Genomic DNA, 21,436 nt, shown 5'->3' on the forward strand with positions numbered 1-21,436 from the left:
AAGTTTATCTCTTTGTATATGGTATTATCCACAGCAGAACGTGGACCTGTTATCTGTCTATGATGATTTCATCACATCTAGACCCAAGCCAGAACTTGTATTGAAAAGCATGAAAATAGGATTCAATAATTTTATTTGCTTTTTTGGTCACATCCAATGATGCTCAGGGGTTCCTCCTGGCTCTGCACTCAGGAATTACTCCTGGCAGTGCTTGGGGGACCATATGGGATGCTAGGGATTGAATTTGGGCCGGCTGCATACAAGACAAATGCCCTACCGGCTGTACTATCACTCCAGTCCCATGATGCAGTAATTTCTGAAGGTTTGAAAAATGTACTTGAAACTATGATAGTAAATATAAGTACTCACTCTGCAGTCTTAGTACTGTGTTGTGCTAATTGACAATTTTGATCTGATTAGAGCAATACTGATAACTAGAACTTTCTGTTTCATAGCTATGGGAAAATTTTCTATCTGAACTAATGCAGAGCCACTAGTCATTGGTAGCTACTGGGTATTTTAAATGTCTTGTGCAACAGAGGAGCTGACTTTTTAATTCGATGTAAAATTTAGTAATTTAGGCTTAAAATGCCACATGTTCTGTTGTAGATTGTCCATAGGCCCTAACCATCAAATACACCTTTGTTTTTATATCAAAGGTAAAAAAACTGTACCTCTTTGTTTGTTTTGTTTCGAGGCCACATCCAGTGGTGCTCAGAGCTTGCTCCTGGCTCTGCAGTCAGGGGTCACTCCTGGAAGGCTTGGAGGACCATATGTGGTGTCGGGGATTGAACCCAGGTTGGCCACATATAAGTCAGATGCCCTACCTGCTGGATGATCTCTCCGCACCCCCTATCTTTATACTTTTAAAAACTGATAACCTTTTTTTTTATAAAGCAGTGCTGGGTTGGAGAGGTAGTATAGGGGGAAAGTGCTTGCCTTGCATGCAGCCAGCCCTGATTGGATCCCTGCCACTGCCTAGAATCCCCCAGCCCTGCTGGGAGTAATCTCTAAGCACAGCTGGGTGTGGTCCACATAGATGCATGCATACATACATGCCAGAACAACACTTTCTTAGGACAGGAGAGGTGGATTAGCCACAGAGCACATGCTTTGTGTGTGTGAGGTCCTGGGTTTCATCCCTAGTAATTCACACATACCTGTGCAACAGCAGAAAGTTGATTGAATAGTGGCCGAGTATCTACGATTTTTCATGTTTTCCATGTGAGATGTCGTTAAAAAGTAACGTTGTCTAATATTTTTTTTCTTTTCGGGTCACACCCGGCAATGCTCAGGGGTTACTTCTGGTTCTGCACACAGGAATTATTCCTGGCAGTGCTCGGGGGACCATATAGGATGCTGGGAATTGAACCCGGGTCAACCGCATGCAAGAAAAACGCCCTACCTGCTGTACTATCACTCCAACCCCAAGTCTTATATTTTTCACTCCTGTTGATACTTGATCTAAATGCGGGAAAACTGTTGGAAGGACAGAGGATCCTTGATGATATAAGGGAAAACATGATTGAGTTTGGTTCACTTGGAGCCTGACTAGAGGTGTAGAAGAGAATGACTGATTCCCCCCGCCCCCCGCCAAACTCCGTTCTTCTGTTGTGAAAGCATGGGCTGAAGTTTAGGGCAAAACTAGGGCTGAATTTTTATTTATTTATTTATTTATTTATTTGTGCTTTTTTAGGTCACACCCAGCGATGCTCAGGGTTTATTCCTGGCTCTGCACTCAGGAATTACTCCTGGCAGTGCTTGGGGGACCATATGGGATGCCGGGGATTGAACTCAGGTCGGCTGCGTGCAAGGCAAATGGCCTACCCGCTGTGCCATTGCTCTGGCCCAGGGCTGAATTTTTAAATGCTAAGCCTCAACTTTCTACATCGGTAATAATAGTCACATCCTTTGGGGACCCCTGCCTTGGTAATTGACCTCTCTTGCATCTTCAGTTTGTTTCAGGCTGTTCTTTTGCATCCCACTCATCACTTGTCATCACTTGTCACGGCAATTTTCTTTCTGTCTCCGTCTGTCTGTCTTTGGCTTTTGAGGGCACACCTGGTGATGCTATAGGACTACTCTCCTCTCTGTGTTAGGGGGTCACTTTCAGCTGTGTTTGGGGTGCTAATGCGGTGCTGGGGATCAATCCCAGGCCTGTATTATGCAAAAGCCTGTGCTCCAGCGCTTTGAGCCATCTTTGGTCCTGCATTCTCCCTTCCTTTCCTATATTAGGCTGCAGTTCTGGTTGCTCCCCGGAAGTTTCCCAAATTCCTAGGGATAGACAAATAGGTATAAACAAAGTTCCTTCTCTTTTTCCTTTTCATCTTTTCACCTGGGTTCAAGATAGTAGACAAAAATGGAAGTACCGATGGATAAGGAGGTATATATTTGAAAAGCCACAGAGGTTTTCTGGGATGTTTATGTAGGTGACGCTAAAACTCTTGAGTTCAGTTTAGGCTGGACTCTGTGTCAGAGAACTGCAGAGATGAAATGGGGTGATGGGGGAAGAGGGAAGACGAACTTTGGAAGGTTCTGCCCCTCTCCATCTCAGGTCAGGGATGCCCTGAGAAACCTGTTCCATACTGGAAGGACGAGAGAGGGAAGGAAGTGCCTTTAGTCGAGGAATTGATTTGTGGATGCCTTTTAAAAAACTATATGATTGCCACTCAATTCCTCTTTTGCAAACCACAGCACCCAAAAGGAGAGAGAGAGCAAAAGGGAATGCCTTGCCACAGAGGCGGAGTGGGATGGGGGGATGGGGGGTGGGAGGGATATTGGGATTAGTGGTGGTGGAGAATGGGCACTGGTGGAGGGATGGGTACTTGATCATTGTGTAACTGAAACCCAAGCACAAAAATTTGTAAGTCTACAACTGTACCTCATGGTGTTTCACTAATAAAAATTTTTTAAAAAATGAAAAATTAAAAAAAAATTAGTCAAGGGGCTGGAGCAATAGTACAGCGGGTAAGGTGTTTGCTTTGCATGTGACCGACCCGGGTTTGATCCTGGGCACTCAATATGGTCCCCTGATCCCTGCCAGTAGTAATCCCTGAACACAGAGCCAGGAGGAGTGAGCTCTGTGCACTGCTGGATATGGCCCCCAAATAGTTCTCTTTTTTGGCACTGTGGTTCACTGATAGGGTTTTATATGCAGTACGGGGCACTTGCCTCTGTACTCTTACTTCTAACATCAGGAGGCAGGGTCAAACAATGTGAAATGAATCTTCTTTATTAGCCTCCATTTCAAAGGTGGCTCTGTGCATCCTTTGCATCCTTTGCATGCACGAGTCCTGGGTTCAATTTCTAGCCCACAAAAAAATGTGTCCGTGAAAAACAAAACACAACCTCAGTGAGATTGAAACTATAAACAGGAACAGGGTGTGGAGGTTTGGATGTATTTTGTTTCCCTTTGTTCTTTTCATTGCCTAGGGTCATGTATTTGGATCTAGTACAAGGAAGGCAGTGAAATAAGGAGGCACTGGGGCTTGAGTGCAAGGAATCATTCATGACTTTTGTGTCACAGGCTTTTTTTTGGGGGGGCACTCCCAGTGGTGCTCAGAACTGATTTCTGGCTCTGATGCTCAGGGATCACTCCTGGCAGACAATATGGACGATATGGGATGCTGGGGATCGAATACGGTCAGCTGCCTGCAAGGCAAGTGCCTTGCCCACTGTACTATTGCTCTGTCCCTGTATTACAGTGGTTTTTGCTCTACACTCCAGTTTTCAGATCTTTTTAAAAATAGAATAGAATTTTATTTATCAGTTAAAAAGTAATGAAGTGATGAAACAATGTCACAACAAACATGAATATTTTCCCACATTTTTTATTTAAAACTATTCAATTTAAATGTAAGGAACTGTGATTTACAAAGTTATTGGTAGTTGAATTTTAGTCATATGATATAATTAATGTTACTGTGTTTAATATTTTCAACACCAATCCCTTCACCAATGATTCAGTTCTGTAAGAAAGGGACCGTTGACGTTCTGGTGTAATACCAAAGTTTTCCAGAAGATGGCAATGTTGAACTTCCATTTATAGTGTAAATCTCCTCTAAGGCTTCGGGTTTTATAAAAGAAGAAAAGAAAAGAAAAACAGGGACTAATCAATTCTGTATGTTTGAAACTCGGTATTATGTTACATCGAATAGGAGATAATTTGCATTGAGATGTAATACGCAAGGGTCTTTTGATATCAAGCCATGCTTATATCTTATGCTTAATTTGTAACACTGAGTGAAATAGGGCCCTTTGTGTTATTCAAAAATAACAGTCTGTAAAACATGAACATAGATAAAGACGTATATAAAAGTAAACTTGTTGGAGATGGAGCAACTGTACAGCAGGTAGGGCGCTTGCCTTGCACGTAACCAATTCAGGTTTGATCCCTGGCATCCCTTCTGGCCTCCCTTGCAGTGCCAGGAATAATTCCTGAGTGCAGAACCGGGAGTAACCCCTAAGCAGCACCAGGTGGGACCCCAAAAACCAAAAAACTAAAGATAAATAAAAGTAAACTTTATTTCTCTGTTTTCACTGCAAAACAGTAACTGATGGTCATGTACCTTTTAAAATGCTAAACAAAATAATAAAAATAAAAAATTGAAAAAAAAGAAATAAATAAAATGCTAAACAAACATGGTTTTTAAGGCAGCACATTGTTCTGTTTTTATGCTATTCTCTATTTTGATCATGTTGGGCATCAAACCAAGAGCCTCACACTTGCCCAAGTGTTCTGCCTCTAAGATATATCCCTGGACCTACTTGGTGTTCTATTGTTCATCTCTGTGCACAGCTTATTAGATTCCTTCTTAATAGTCTCACAGTCTCAGAGTGTGTGGATGAATTTAAGTAGTTTCTTGTTAACAATGACATTTCTCTCCAAGGGTTATTTTTTTGGGGGGGTGGGGATCACACCCATTGGTGCTCAACGCTCACTCCTAGCTCAAAACTTAGGAATCACTCCTGGCAGGGCCTGGGGGACTCTATGGGGAGCCAGGGATTAAACCATGTTTGGCTGCATGAAGGACCAGTGCTGTGTTTGCTGTACTATCGCTTCAGCCCCTCTCTTATTTAATAACTAAGTATTATATTCTGAATGTCATCCTATGTTCATTTACAGATTTGTGAGTATTCGTAGTACCGATTCCTGGAAGTGGATGACTTGGGCAAATGGCATGGATAGTGATAATTTTAATAGGTATTGCAATATTATTCCCCCAAGGGGTTGTGCCAGGAATGCTTGTTTTCCCTCATTCCCCCCAGCATATATCACTTGCCTTAAGTTTTGTCAGTTGCATGGGTGAATAGTAGAATTATACTGTTTTAGTATGTGCTTCCCAGCTATCAGTTGAAATGTTATATAGCCTTTCCATCTTTGGATTGCAGACTTGTGTTCTTATTGTTAGAGTTCAGTGTTTAATAGGAATATTTGTTACAGCTCTTTTTGTTTTGGTACATGTTGAGCCAAGGTTTTAACCCTTTGTAACAATGAAAATAGGGGGTCAGAGCGATAGTACAATGGATAGGGTGCTTGTCTTGCATGTGGCCGAGCCAGGCTTGATCCTGGCATCCCATATAGTTGTTTTTTTTTTTTTTAGATTTTTTTCTTTTTATTAGTGAAACACCATGAAGTACAGTTGTAGATTTACAATTTTTTGTGCTTGGGTTTCGATTATACAATGATCAAATACCCATCCCTCCATCAGTGCCCACTTTCCACCACCATGGATAATATCCCTCCCACCCCCACCCCCCCCCATTCCACCCTGCCTCTGTGGCAGGCATCCCATATAGTTTTCCGAGCACTGCCGGGAGTTATTTCTGAGTGCAAAACCAGGCGTAATTCCTGAGCATCGCCGATGTGGTGCAAAAAAGCCAAAAAAAAAAAAAAACCACAAAGGAGAAGACAATGTAAAATTAGGGCTGGAGAGAGAGAGAGCTCAATTCAATATGTTGAGCCTCATGCAAAACATTCTTTGCATGCAGAGTCCAGACTTGGGGCTGGAGAGATAGCACAGTAGGAAGGGCATTTGCCTTGCAATGCACAGTAGGTAGGGCATTGGCCAACCCAGGTTCAATTCCCGGCATTCCATATGGTCCCCTCGAGCACCACTAAGAGTAATTCATGAGTGCAAAGCCAGGAGTAACCCCTGTGCATCGCTGGGTGTGACCCAAAAAGAAAAAAAAAAGCCCTGGTTTGATTTCTAGTCCTACTGGTTGCCCAAGCACTGCCAAGAATGACCTCCAAAAGGTGTGGCCCTACAACTGACAACAAAAAGAATGCAAAAATATTCTATATTTTCTTCCAGTTTATTTATAGCTTTATTTTTTACATTTAGATTTAAATGCATCCGGAATTTATTTTTGTGTATGCTATGAGGTAGGGATCATACTTATTCCTCCCCCCATGCATAACAAATTTATCAAACACCATTTGTTGAATAATTCATCTCTTACTTACTGACTCAAAACACCATCTTTATCATATACTAAATGTTCATCTACTTTGGGGTCTGTTTCTGGGCTATATTTTGTTCCGTGTACTCTTTTATTACTATGCTGGTGCAGCACTATGGTCATTACTGTGCCTTTTTAAAAAAAAGTTTTGCTTCTGGGAGGGCAAGTACAAACCCCTGGTCTACCTTTTCACTTAATTTTTCTCTCTTGAACCTAGTCAGTTGTGATCGTTCAGATCCCCCAGCTCTCGGAGGTAGAGTCAAACTCTGGTAAAGGTGTCTACTGGATTCTGGAAGAGCAGTAAATTGGGAGCTGAAGAGGTGTGCCTTAAAAAAAAGAAAGATTAAGAATAAAATATTTTATGAAATCATGAACAACTGTAGTTATATACAGATGTTTTCAAAGATCCATAATATCACTTTATATACTTACAAAAATAAAATTATTGTCATATTTTAAAAAAAGAGCAACCTAGACTCTTATGAAGGCTGGAGCGATAGCACAGTGCGTAGGGCATTTGCCTTGCATGCCGCCCACCTGGCTTCGATTTCTCCCTCCCTCTCGGAGACCCTGCCAGGCTCCCCAGAGTATCCTGCCCGCATGGCAGAGCCTGGCACGCTCCCCATGGTGTATTCGATATGCCAAAAACAGTAATGACAAGTCTCACCATGGAGACGTTACTGGTGCCCACTCGAGCAAATGGATGAACAACAGGAGGACAGTGCTACAGTAGACTTTGTGGAAGATGACCTGGGCCTGAACTGAGCTTATCACGGAAATAACCTTGGAATTGTACGTGATATGGATATTTGCTACTAAGATAACTTGCTTGACTCATGGAAATGGTTTAGGACCAGAACCAGACAGCTGTCCTGCCCATAACGCCCCTCATGCTTCAGACAGAACCGTGCCTTGAAGATGGATAGCTGCTGTAACACTGCCCATGGAGAAACGGGTCTTATTTTTAGGACATTGAGAGCCTCAAATCAGTAACAGCCATTTCCCCCATCACTCTCTAGTCAAAAGTTCCCTATCATTCATTTCTGGAAACATAGTTCTTAGAATTTCTATCATGTAGAATAACCTAATACTATGACATTAGATTTGATATTAGACCTAACTTCTAAAATCTCCTAGTTCGCGTTTGGCAATTTCAAGTGTGGCTGTGTTCAAGGATATACATCCGTATATATTCATACAATTTTGTTTTTCACTAGAATGACCAGTCAACTGGGGACATAAAAGTCATCGGTGGAGATGACCTGTCAACGTTAACTGGAAAGGTATGTATTTTGGAGACAGTTTACAGTAGAAGTCAGTCACTAACACCGTGCTCTCTGTCACGCTCTGAGAGGCACTTTACAGTGTTGTTTGTGGGCTTGCGCAGAGTTCATCTTCACAAGCAGTGTAGGTCGGGGGGGTGGGGTCGTTCCTTTCTTAAGTCTGTAGAGCAAAAGAGGCAGCAGAATCAACCAGAAAACTGGAAAAGAATCTATCGCTAAATCCTGCTATTTATCTCTCAGGGTTTAGTTGGGGATCATTAATAATGTGGCTCTGGGTGGGTAGGCAAGACTGGAAATATGGTACGGGCAAGGAAAGCTCTTGCCTTGCGTATAGCTGATCCGGGTTTGATCCTGGCACCACATCATGTCCTCCAAGCCCTGCCAGGGATGATCCCTGAGCACAGAACAGGCAGGAGAAAGCCTTGAGCACTGCTGGGTGTGACCCCAAAACAAAAGTATGCGTTTATGTATGAAAATTCTTCAACTGTACCTCATGGTGCCTCACTATTAAAAAATAAATAAATATTAAAAAAATTCTTGTTTTAGAAAGTCAACTTGTGGGGCTAGAGCCTAGCACAGCAGGTAGGGCGTTTGTCTTGTACGCGGCCGACCTGGGTTCGATTCCCAGCATTGCATATGGTCCCCCGAGCAATACCAGGAGGAATTCCTGAGTGCAGAGCCAGGAGTAACCCCTGTGCATCGCTGGGTGTGACCCAAAATGAAAAAAGAAAAAAAAAAAAGAAAGTCAACTTGCTCATGCTTTTCTCTCTTTTGCAAGAGGGGGCACACTTGTTTGCAGGCACAGTGCTTAGAGGCCTTTGTGGTGCTTGGGATCTAACTAGGCCCCCTGCATGCAAAGCATGTACACCAGCCCTTTGAGCTATCTCCCCTGCCATGCCATGTGTAAGCTGCAGTTTCTTTTTTTTTTTCTACTTAAAAGCTCCGCCAAATATGAAGGCATTATCTCATAATAGTTGTACAGTGGTCCTGTGGGCTTGGAGGCGCTATTTCCCCTTGTTTACAGATTGTGAAGAGTAAGCAAGGTTGAAGGACTCCCTAAGTCCTACAACCATCCACAGGCAGTAAGTGGTCAAGCTGGAATTTGAATGTAGGTCTATCTGGCTTGCAGTCTTTTCTTCTTTTAGATTTGTGTGTGTGTGTGTTGTGTGTGGAGTGCTGGGCCACACATGGTGGTGCTCAGGGCTTCTTCCTGACTGGGCTCAGGGGACCCTATGCAGTGCTGGGAAATGTGTCTGGTGGGGGGAGTTGGTCAAACCCAGCATGGCCGCGTGCAGGGCAAGTGCCTGAACTCCTGTCCTGTCTCTGGCCCTCACGTTCACAAAGTACCTCTGCGGGTCTGCTAGGAAATGAACAGACAACACCTGTGTTCAATTCTGCGGGTCCATATCAGGGTCAGGGCGGGCTAACATTGTCCTCCTCAACATCTTTTGAAAACTTCAAAGGAGAAGTTATGATCTGCCGACTCTCCTTCCTGCCCGTTCAGTGCACCCCTGCCAGACCGGTCCTCCTTCCCTTTCAGCGAGCTTTGCCTATATTTAGAAGTCATTTGAAGCCTCACTCCTATAATCAGTTTTTACTGCTGAAAGGGGCCCGGCCTTCAAAGCACTCTGTGATTCCGTTTGACCTTGCCTTTCCCACCTAATGGTTCTGATCCACTAGGTAGCTCTGTGATCTTAAAAGGTCTCTCTTTTTCAAATCACTTTCTTTTCATGATAGTTGCAGTCGAGCACATTATTGTGTGTGTCTGTATGTGTGTGTGGGGAAGTCCAGACACATAAATCGGGTGAAGTTACTTCTTGGTGGTGAAATTATGGGTCATTTAGACTTTGATTCCATTCGCTCTTTTGGGGACACTGTTTGCAGATACACATCTACGTCAATACCTTACTCCCCCTCACCAGTGATTAATGCTTAATACTGTGGGCTTTGGGCTCAGGGAGCACCTCTTTGAGTCTCTGTGCTCCCACCTGGCTGCTTTTCTGACTCCAGAGACGTCATTGCACTTCTGAGGCTCATTTTTCATTTATTAATGAGCACGGCTGCTCTTTATAACGGCAGTAATTCTCATTATTGTATTTTTAAGATTTTTATCTTGCAGGCAGCACAGCTTTTCTCATTTTATTTTTTTTCAATAGTACTGATCATAATCTAGATAGTGCAATTTTGTATTAGAACAAGTATTAAATCACTCGGGACTTGTATTTGTCTAAACCAGTATTTCCTCCCGCGCCCCCTACTCCGGTCTTGTTCCTTTCCTGCACCTCCCCGCCCCATTCTCCGTCCTACCAGCTGGTTCCCTGGACTCATGCCCTGGCCTCCCCCATCGACATGTTGTTTTCCCCTTTGGTCCCCTTGGAATATGCTGAGGACCCATGGGGTCCATATGACCCCCCCCTCCCCTGTTGAGAAACACTCTGCCTACACTCACTCATATGACTGAACATCTAGGGGAGAATACAAAAAAAAAGAAAAGGTAAAGAAAGAAAGTATTCTTATGACTTAGTCAGGATTGTCGAGCTAGATTTATTTGAGGGAAGGCTAGAATCGAGTGTCTCTGTTCCCAAATTCATTGCTGTGTTCAAACTCTTAATTCTACTCCATGGTACCAATTACTGCCGTCGTGAGTCAGGGTTACTGATGGGAAAATGTCATCCTTCAGGTGTGTCTGTTAGGGTAGAGAAACTGCGGAGAAAGGACCACAATTGTGGCGAAATAGTGATCCATCCGTTAATGGGTGGTATTCTGTTTGACTGAATTTTGAAAATGCAGTATCTCTGGAAGGAGGCAAATGAGTTGAGGTACGAAGGAGGGAAGTAAGAACTCTCTGTGGCTGTATTGCCTGCTTACTGTCTCGGTCATCTTCCTGGCTGGCTGTGAAGATGTTCTAAGCAGATAGCTGTTAAGGTGACAGCGCCACAGTCTGAGTCAAGAAATGTTTGATATCGGCACTCTTTACACTAATGCTGGCATTTGTTGGAAAAGAAAACACAAGGCTTTTCTTCAGTCTTTAATGTATTCACAATTGAATTAGAATTGACGTGGGTCTCCTAAATTAAAAAAAAATCTTAATATTACTCATTTGTTCTGTGCCTTTGGATTGCCGCAATTTGGGGATATCTCTTTCCCTCTTTTTTGTTTTTGTTTTGGGGCCGTGCTCAAGCAGTTCTCAGGGGCTGTTTCTGGCTCTGTGCTAGGAGTGACCCCTGGCGGTACTCAGGGGACCATACTCAGTGCCCGGGATCAAACTCAGGTTGATCACATAGAAGGCAAATGCCTTCACCCCTGTTCTATCTCTCTGGCCCTGTGACAGTCATTCCAGTCAGTGTGACAGATGATGTTCCCTTGTTCTTCTAACTAAAAGAAGCATAGAGAGTACTGTCTACCGTGGCTACATCCTCCTTAGTGTTTTCTCTAAGATTTCTTCCAGCTTTAAATTTCTGGGAGGTAGAAATTGGGGTGGAGGCGACAGAGGAAGAAAACATCGTTTTGTTTTTTTTAAAACCAATCCCAAGAATATGAGGACATCCAGAAAGTTGTAGATAAGTTTCAGCCTGGATTCCAGTATATTAAATGCAGCGTTTTGGTTTGGGGGTTATTGTACAAATTAGATTTCTTTGTGTCAGATGACAGATACTAGTTCAGGTTCGCAATTTTACCCATGGGTAAAATTCTGTAAATCAGGATTTGGTTTATTTAGTAAGGGTTGTCAGACAAAAATTTGTACAATTCCTTAGAGTTTATTATGATGTGATTTGCGTGCTTAATCGGAAACACTGACTCATTGTACTAATGTTCAATTTCTTTTCTCTTCTAGAATGTCTTGATCGTGGAAGTAAGTTCTTCATACTTTTAATGTAATGTCTATGTTTTTTTAATGTGGTATGCAGAAGCTGAGAGGTAAGCCAAGGCAAGAAATTCCTCTTTGTCTTTTTGTTTGTTTGGGGGCCACACCTGGCTGTGCCACAGGGCTTATTCTTGGCTCTGCATTCAGGATCACTCCTGGCTGGTTCAGGGGACTGACATCTGGGCTGCTGGGAATCAAACCCAGATCTGCTATGTTCAAGGCAAGCACCCTCCCCACTTGAACTACATTTCCAGCCCCTCTTTCTGAGTTTGATTGCTCAACCTGTCTTAGACAGAAAAAAAAAATTCTTGGAAAAAAATTTGTAATTTATTTTTATGGAGTAGCACTGTAGCACTGTCCTCCCGTTGTTCATCAATTTGCTCGAGTGGGCTCAGTAATGTCTCCATTGTGAGACTTGTTGTTACTGTGTTTGGCATATCGAATATGTCACGGGGAGCTTGCCAGGCTTTGCAGTGCGGACAAGATACTCTCAGTAACTTGCCGGGCTCTCCGACAGGGGCAGAGGAATCGAACTCGGGTCTGCCGGGTGCAAGGCAAACACCCTACCGCTGTACTGTCACTCCAGCTCTGAATAATAGGGGGAAATGGCTGTATTTCTTACCCCTCTCTTTTTGATTTAGAACTTCAATTTTTGAAAACAAGTATCCTTGTGTTGGGCACAGTGGGTCAGGTGTTTGCCTTGTATTACGCATGTAATGAGCCCAGGTTTGATCCCGAGCACCACATCTAGTCCCCCTGAGTATTGCCAGGAATGATCCCTGAGATAGGAGTAAGCCCTGAGCACTACTGGGTGTTGCCCCAAAACAAAACATGCACAAAAGTATCCTGCTTAAATAATGCCTTATGCAATATTTGACACATATAAAAGAATATAATTTGATAGTAGTTTTCATTTACTATTATGGCCCTCAGGATCTTGTATTTAACAATAGTCAAATGTATTAAGGGTTCCCTTTGTCCCAGCCTTTCTTCTAAGTGCTGAGGAGATGGGTACCCAGAAGTTCAGCAGAGTTGAAGTAAGTAAAGATCAAATCATCACTTCCTGTAGCTCCGTGGGTTTCGTAAATGACCTCACTGAGCCTTCCCTGGTCACCCAGTATAGAACCTGCATCCCCTTACCTTCTTTTCTCTCCTTCCATTCATATTTCCCTGATCATGTATCACCAGCTACCAGCCTATATATACATACTTTTTACTTTATATTTGGGGGATGGGGTGTTGGGCCCTTAAGTGCTCAGGAGTAACCCCGGCCGAGACTCAGGGGAACCATGAGTAGTGCCAAGGTTTAAACTGGAGTTGGCTGCATTCGAGGTAAATGCCTTCACTATCTCTCCAGCCTTATTTATTTATTTATTTATTTTCACTTTTTGGGTCATACCCGGCGATGTTCATGGCCTAATCCTGCCTCTGCACTCAGGAATCACTCCTGGTGGTGCTCGGGGTGCCAAATGGGATGCTGGAATTCGAACCTGGGTCAGCCCGCATGCAAGGCAAATGCCTTACCCGCTGTGCTATCGCTCCTGTTTTTTATTTAATATTTTGGGAGCCCTATGATGTACAATACTGTTAATAATAAAGTTTCAGGCATATCCTAACTCCAGAATGTCAGCCTCCCTGCACCACTGTGTCAAGTATATATGCTTTTTCAGGATTTTTTCCTGTCCCCCTTTCATATTTTTCTTTGCCTTTACCACTATCTAGAAACCTAAGGTCCAGCTGTGATCGGTGCCTCCTACTGAGATGCTTTTAGTGCTTTAGTCCGTCAGAGGTTTGCAGTGGTGCCCCAGCATGAAATCGGAAATCAGAAATTTCTCGAAATTTCCCAGAAATCAGCCTGAATTTCTTCAGCAGCCGCCCGTCCTAGTCTCTATACTTGGCGCTCTCTCCCTCTGTCTCTTAAACATAACCCCCGAAGAGTCTTCAGTCACATAATGAGCCAGCAAACAAACACAACTGAGTAATTGCAAACACGACACCTGATAATTCTCAGGTGGAGTTAGAGGAGAATAATGTGCCCCACTTCAGATAGATCTGTTCAAACTGCAATGCCCAACTTCTGCCAAGAGCTTGACTATTTCCAAGAAATTGAGCGCAAAGACGCATACTGTTATCAGACTTCCTGCCTCTGTCTGTTCATGTAATTAACTGCCTTTCACGTGCGATTCGAGCAGTGCCGTAGCTACACATTTAGCTGCTCATTCTCGGCAATTTAAAGACCCTAAACTCGCTGTTTACAGACACGTCTGCAGAAAGAGCTGTCAAATGAATCTTCTTAAACCCAACGAGGCAATCTTCATGTTTACCTCTTTTCCACTTCGCTCACGAGGAAAATTTTGCTCAGCTCCTTAACCCAGCCTGAAAAAGCTCTGCCGGAGCTGGTACAGGGAGTGAGGTACTTGCCTTGCCTGCCAGCGACTGTGCTTTGCATCCTCAGTACAGTTTGGTCTCCTGAGCATAACCAGGACTCCTGAGCATAGCGCTAGGATGTAGGCCTTAGAACTCTGGATGTGGCTCAGATCTCCCACCCCCGGTAAGCAAACAAACAAAAAATGCTCTGTTTCTCAGTACTTGTATCCCCCAGTTTTCTGCCCTTCATTCTTTCTCTGTTCCTTTTGCAAATCCGTTTCATTGAGATACAATTCATGTCATCCATCCCCGTCACTAATGTTATGGTCACTAGGGTTTACTGTAGTTACAGCATTGTGCGAGCATCTCCATAGTCAATGTTGCAGAACATGTTATTGATCAAGCAAATTTCTCCACATGGGGACTAGTGATGGCACTAGTTTATTTTCCTTCCCAGAGACCAACTGTCACCAGTTGAAGCAAACATGACCTCAGACTTTTATGTTCTTTTTAATAAAGATGGAACTTAGAATTGACTCCCTTGACCCTATCTTTTTGTTTCTTCTCCCCATTAAAAATACTGTCTCCACCCCCCTCTTTATCTCTCTCCCTCTCGACCCTCCTTCACTCCCTCCCTCGCTCCACACTCAGCGCTGCTAGGGGTTAGTCCTGGCTCTGCACTCAGGGATCACTCCTGTCAGTGCTTGGAGGACCATACAGGATGCCAGGGCTTGCGAGGCAAACACCCTCCCTGCTGTACTATCACTCTGGTCCCAGGTGACTTGTTTTTCTTAACCCAGTGCTTTCCGGGTCCCTCTATATTGTAGCCTTTATCAGTACTTCATTTTTTTGAGTTCCTGAATAATAATTCCCTTGTATGGATGTACCATACTTTGTTGATCTGTTCCCTGATTGTCATTTAGACTGTTTCTGCTGCTTGCTTCTTATTTCTTGGGCTGGATGTGTTCTTATTCCCTCTCTTATCTCGTATTTAACCTTTTCAGATTCCACTCCAAAATCACCTCCTCAAAGGCAATTCATTTGCATTTATTGCTTTTTATTTTTAGTTATAATTTTTTTGTTTTTGCTTATTTTTGGGTTACACCTGGTGATGCTTAGGGGTTGCTCCTGGAAGGTCAGGAATCAAACCCAGGTTGGCTGTGTGCATGGCAAATGCCCTATCTACTGTACTATTGCTCCAGCCCCAGTATTTTGTTTTTTAACACAGAACAAAGACCAAGTTCTTTTTATATCTCAGCATCCAATCCAGAGCAAAAACCATTTCTTTAAACCTTCTCTAAATCTAATACAGCCTTAAACCGAACTGAAGTCCTAGTACTCTTTAAGGTTTTTTAAAGTTTATCAAAAATGGACTGGAGCAATAGCACAGCGGGTAGGGTGTTTGCCTTACACGCAGCCAACATGGCTGACCCGAGTTCGATTCCTCCGCCCCTCTCAAAGAGCCTGGCAAGCTACCGAGAGTATCTCGCCTGCACGGCAAAGCCTGGCAAGCTACCCATGACGTATTCAATATGCCAAACACAGTAACAAGTCTCACAATGTTACTGGGCCTGCTCGAGCAAATCTATGAACAATGGGAGGACCGTGACCGTTTCTTGGGCTGGAGCGATAGCACAGCGGGTAGGGCGTTTGCCTTGCACGCAGCCAGCATGGCTGACCCGAGTTCAATTCCTCCACCCCTCTTGGAGAGCCTGAAAAGCTACTGAGCGTTTCTCGCCTGCACGGCAAAGCCTGGCAAGCTACCTGTGATGTGTTCCATATGCCAAACATAGTAACAACAAAGTCTCACAATGGAGACGTTACTGGGCCTGCTCGAGCAAATTGATGAACAACAGGAGTACTGTGACGGTATTAAAGATAGTTGATAGTTGAGCTTTAGATATACAGTGTTATAGCACCAATCCCATCATCAGTGTCAGCTCCCCTCTCCCAGTGTTCCCAAGTTCCCTGCAACTCCCGCAATCTGCCACCTTGACAGGCATGCCTTAAAGTTTGGTGGTTGGTGATTGGATCTCCTGTTCAGTGTTGAGTCTGTGGTTTGGATTAAAGCTGTACTGCACCTGGGGCTGGAGTGATAGCACAACGGGTAGGGGGTTTGTCTTACACGCAGCCAATAACGCCGACACAGGTTCGATTCCCAGCACTCCATATGGTCCCCTGAGCACCGCCAGGAGCAGTTCCTGAATGCATGAGCCAGGAGTAACCCCTGAGCATCGCCGGGTGTGACCCAAAAAGCAAAAAAAAAAAAAAAAGCTGTACTGCACCCTCATGTTACCAGTGTACCGAAGGCCCCCTCACCCTGTTCCCCTGTTACTTCATTTCTTCATATTCTTCCCACCTCAGTTTGTTTCATTCTCTGTCCTTCTCTCTATTCTCTGGGGTCAAGGGTGATGTAAGCATCCCCACATCTTCGGTATGAAATACTTTGAAAAGAATATGTTAACACCCTCAAACCCACCGCATACTGTTAACATTTTGCCATGTTTCCTTCTGGTATCAAAATGGTTTTCCTTTTCACTTTTCCAGATTTTTAAAAACTACCAGTACTGGCTAAAAGCCATCCCTGTACTTTGTCTTCTTTCTCAGACAATGGATGACGGTTCTTAACATTGGCATATATCATTCCCATGCAGAGTTGGGCAGTGTGGTGTTGTTTTGGGGACATACCTGGTGGTGTGTAGGGACTACACTAGCTCTGAGCTGGTCACTCCAGGTAGTGCTCAGGGGACCAGGTTATACTGGGGATTGAACCCTGGCCTCCCACATGCAATGCCTGTGCTTTAGACTTTACAGTTATTTATGTTTTTTTTTTTTGCTTTTTTGGGTCACACCTGGCAATGCACAGGAGTTACTCCTGGCTCTGCACTCAGAAATTACTCCTGGCGGTGCTCAGGGAACCATATGAGATGCTGGGAATCAAACCCAGGTCAGCCGCGTGCAAGACAAACGCCCTACCCTCTGTGCTATCGCTCCAGCCCCTACTTGTATATCTTGTGCTCACATAAAACTATTGGTTTGGGGACTGGGGTGGTGACTCTGAGAACCAGAGCGTATGCTTTGCATGAGGAAGCCCTGGATTTTATCTCTAGCACTGCCCAGGGATCCGGCTAACACCACTGGGAGTAACTTCAAGGCATCAATAGATACGGCTCCCAAACCCAAAACCAAACAACACAAAATAAAGCAGAGCAAAAAGCAGTCTATTGGTTTTAAGGTTGTTCAGTTTGAGACATATGGAGTTAATTGGCCTTTAAGTGCCATATAACATGGCAGTGTACAAATGAATTTATTGCCCTATAAATAGGGAGTTTGCATCCCATTTTTGCAATGACAAAGAGCTGCTAAGAGCATCCTTTTTGCCTGTTCCCATGTGCCCGGGTACGAGATCCCCCTAGATGCAGGCACTTAGAAGTGAAATTACTAGAGCTGCAGAATTGATGCGTTTTCATCTGTACTATTGCCAACATACGTATCCAAGTGGTTAGATGCTTTATATCCCCACAAACAGACTCCATTCCTTTATGGAAAATTATAGTCGACGGCTTAAGAACAACAGTAACCCTTGCTTCCTCTTTTGTTAAGGTTTGTAGAAATGTCAGCTTCTTGACTTAAAAGCTTTCTGTACATTGAGCGCCTGGGAAGCTGCTTGTCTTTTTTTTTTCCAAACGTGGATGACTCATTAGTTCTGTTTTGAATCGATTGCTTTTTCTTGGATAGTACTGCTTTACAGAATGCCACAGGCTTCACGGCTTCAAAGAAAATGCAGTGCTGGTCTCGGGTCCCAAGTACAGGTTAGCTGGGCAGTGTTCTGGACTCTCCTTCTCAGGCAGGACTGAAGTTGGAGCTCGAGTCCCAAGGCTTTTGGCCCTCTTATCAGTTCATTCTTCTGAATGGTAGAATTTATTTCCTGTGGTTATAACACTTAGGGGCCTATGTTCCTTTTTCATGTGAGGTACTCCCAAAGAGTAATCATGTGAGGTACTCCCAAAGAGTAATCAGGAGACCTCAAGGCCATCAGGGTGATCCTCATCCAACAGGCTGGATGGATGGTTGAATGTTCAGGCTCAGCACGGCGGTGCTGCCTTGGCCTCTAGGGGCCACTAGGACCACACCTGGTCATACTCTGGGACCTCCAGGGCTCTTCCTGGCAGTGCTGGGGATCAAGCTTGGGGTTCTAAGCATGCAAGGCATGTCCTCCAGCCCTTTGAGTTACCTCCCTGCTCCCAAGGGAGTCCATTTTCTTGCTGGATTTTGCCAGGGGGTTCTTCATTATTTTTTTGGTGGGGGGCACACCCAGGAGTGCTCAGAGCTTACTCCTGGCTCTACACTCAGGAATCACTTTTGGTGGTGCTCAGGGGACCGTATGGGATGCTTCTTGCATAATTGGCTAATGGAATTATTAAAAAAGTACTTCAGTAAAAGGAAATTTGTGAAGATTGGTATCTATCACCAGGAAGGACATTAAATCCTTGTCTGAGGGTTTACTAAGCTGTTATTGCTAGTTGAGCCTTCTGTGTTCGTATTTTTGTTAGTTGAGCCTAGTTGGCTGCTGTGTTACTTTCCTATCTAATTTGGTGAAAGCACGACTTTCTATCTGTGTTTTCCTGGAAGAGCTTAGGGTTGTGGTGTCAGAAATATTTTCCCAGATAGAGATGTGTTGATGGAATAGTGTCCTCACATTTTTTGTGATGTGGGGAGCACACCCAGTATTGCTCAGGGACCAGGAATCAAACCGTTTCAGCTGCATGAAGGTGAGGGAAGTGCCCTACTCGCTATACGGCTGCTCTGGTCCCTAATGCTCTACTTCTGACTGAATAGCTGAGTCACTTGCATGTAAAATCATTTTATATAGTAAAACCGTATTTATTTGAATACTTTCCAGGGGGTTGAGGGTAACCTTCGGTGGTGCTCAGGGCTCTCTCCTGTGGTGCTCAGGGGACCATGTGGTGCCTGGTAGGACACCCAGTCAGCCCTCATGCAAAGCATGTGTTCAGCCCATGAACTAGCAAGATACTTTCAGGTGGTCTACAGCAGTTTCTCAAAGTTTGGTCTGCTGACCACTTACATTGGAGAGTTGGCGTGAGATGCATATGAAGTTTATGTATTTATGAAATTTATCAAATTTATATGGCATATGAAATTTATGTATTTATAATGAAGGCCAGCACCCTAGCTCTGATAAAACACTCCTACTGGGGCTCGAGTGATAGCACAGCGGGTAGGGCATTTGCCTTTCATGTGAGCGACCTGGGTTCGATTCATAGCATCCCATATGGTCCCCTGAGCAACAGCAGGAGTAATTCCTGAGTGCAGAGCCAGGAGTAACCCCTGTGCATCGCCAGGTGTGACCCAAAAAACAAAAAGAAAAAAAAACACTCCTACTTTTGTGTTTATACAAGAACGTCTGTTCTAAAACTTACTGTCGTTGACCTCATTTTTATTTTTGGTTTTTGGGCCACACCCAGCAGTGCTCAGGGCTGACTCCTGGCTCTGCTCAAGGATCACTAGTGGCAGGGCTTGGGGGGCCATATGTGATGCTGGGGATCGAACCCAGGTCAGCCACTTGCAAGGCAAGCGCCCTCTCTTCTGTACTGCCACTCTGGCCCAAACCTCTTGGTGACTCTAAAATCCAGTCCTAACAACTCGCATTCATTCCTGCTGCCTGTGGACAGCCAGATGATTTTCAGATATCCAGGTAGCTCAGTGTGTGGATTATGGTGAGAAGCACCGCTCTGAGGAAAATGACATTCTCCTGATCACCCCTGGGGTTTGGATATTTTACATGTGTGCATAATGACTTGGAATTTCAAGTGCCGATGGTTTTATTTATCATTCACATGCCTTTTCTTTTTTGTGAAGGACATCATTGACACTGGCAAAACAATGCAAACTTTGCTGTCCTTGGTCAAGCAGCATAATCCCAAGATGGTCAAGGTTGCAAGGTATGGATTATTTAAAAAAAAACCTGTTTTTGTTTTGGGGGCAGTGGTGCATAAGGGACCATGTGGTGGCAGGGATAAAGTGCAGGCCTCCCACGTGCAAAGCATGCATCCTAGCCTTCCATATGAAGCTTTGACATAAGATCTTTTCTTCATTTGGAAGAGGATTAAGTGATTATTTCTTTGTCTGGGTGAATGTGCTTAGTGTCCTTTTATCTTCAAAAGGTATTCAATCTCATGTAAGACTCAGAACTCTTTGTAAATATTTTCTTCATGGGTTATTAAAGCCCTTTCTTGCAGTCACCTTCTTGCTTAATATCTGAACATTTGGTTTTTCAGTAGACTGATAACGATAACTTGTTCTGGGTGGCAGAGAAGCAGATTTGGGTCATTTTCCCCCTATAAAATCAATACTCAAGTTCCCAACTCAGGGTTAGAAGGTTAGGGTAGGAAAGGTTGTACCCCCGAGGGTCTGGAGGTCTTAGAATTTTGTGTTGGGATGTTGCGTCATGCTTTGCATCCACATTGGTGTGCTCTTTTATGTGAGTTGTGGGGGTGGGGTTGTTGGGAGGTCACACCCAGGGCCCAGGGGTGCTCAAAGGCTGTTCCTGGCTCTGTGCTACGGAGTGACCCTGGGTAGTGCTCCACACCAGGCATCAAACCAGAGCATGCAAGGCAAGTGCCTTGAAGCCCTGTACTACTATCTTTCTGGCCCTGTATCTGTTTATAGTGCCTACTTCTTTTTCCCCCTAAGCCAGCCTTACCTCCTGGCCCTGCCTGTGGCACTCAGCTTTGGCTTGATTGGTTGTTCCACCTGGTTGTAGCCCTCATTTGAGTTGCCTCCCCCAGCAAGCTGGAGCTTTTTGTTCCACTTTCCAGAGCTACTGAGGCATAGGGGTTTGCCTAGCTCAACGGGCAGTGGAGGGTGACAGTTGAATCCAGGGATCCAGGCTCAATATCCCTGCCTGCCTGCCTGCCTGCCTGCCTGCCTGCCTCCCTCCCTCCCTCCCTCCCTCCCTCCCTTCCTCCCTCCCTCTGTTCCTTCCTTCCTCTCTTTCTTCCTTTGCCTTTCTTTTTCTCTCTCCTCTTTCTTGTCTTTCTTTCTTTTTCTTTCTTTCTTTCTCCCTCTCACCTTTCTTCCTTCCTTCCTTCCTCCTTCCTTCCTTCCTTCCTTCCTTCCTTCCTTCCTTCCTTCCTTCCTTCCTTCCTTTCTCTCTTTATCCCTTTCTTTCTCTTTCTTTTCTCTCTCTTTCTTTCTTTCTTTCTTTCTTTCTTTCTCTTTCTCTTTCTTTCTCCCTTTCTCCCTCTCGCCCGCCTGCCTGCCTGCCTGCTGCCTGCCTGCCTGCCTGCCTGCCTGCCTGCCTTCCTTCCTTCCTTCCTTCCTTCCTTCCTTCCTTTCTTTCTCTCTTTTCCCCTTTCTCTCTTTCTCTTTTTTCTCTCTCCTCTTTCCTTCTTTCCTTCCTCCCTTTCTTTCTTTCTTTCTTTCTTTCTTTCTTTCT

The 21,436-nt window shown here is 44.3% G+C and overlaps 1 protein-coding gene across 1 annotated transcript in view; it reads left to right on the top strand.

The window, feature by feature from the left end:
* HPRT1 (hypoxanthine phosphoribosyltransferase 1) overlaps positions 1–21,436 on the top strand; it is a 63,606-nt gene that overhangs the window by 34,299 nt on the left and 7,871 nt on the right. The window contains exons 4-6 of the mRNA XM_056130180.1: positions 7,680–7,745; positions 11,581–11,598; positions 19,858–19,940. Coding sequence (XP_055986155.1) covers positions 7,680–7,745; positions 11,581–11,598; positions 19,858–19,940 — 167 coding nt within the window. The remainder of the gene's footprint in view (positions 1–7,679; positions 7,746–11,580; positions 11,599–19,857; positions 19,941–21,436) is intronic.

The sequence above is a fragment of the Sorex fumeus genome, unplaced genomic scaffold (assembly GCF_029834395.1).
Source record: "Sorex fumeus unplaced genomic scaffold, SorFum_2.1 ptg000075l, whole genome shotgun sequence".
In the NCBI taxonomy this organism is placed as follows: domain Eukaryota; kingdom Metazoa; phylum Chordata; class Mammalia; order Eulipotyphla; family Soricidae; genus Sorex; species Sorex fumeus.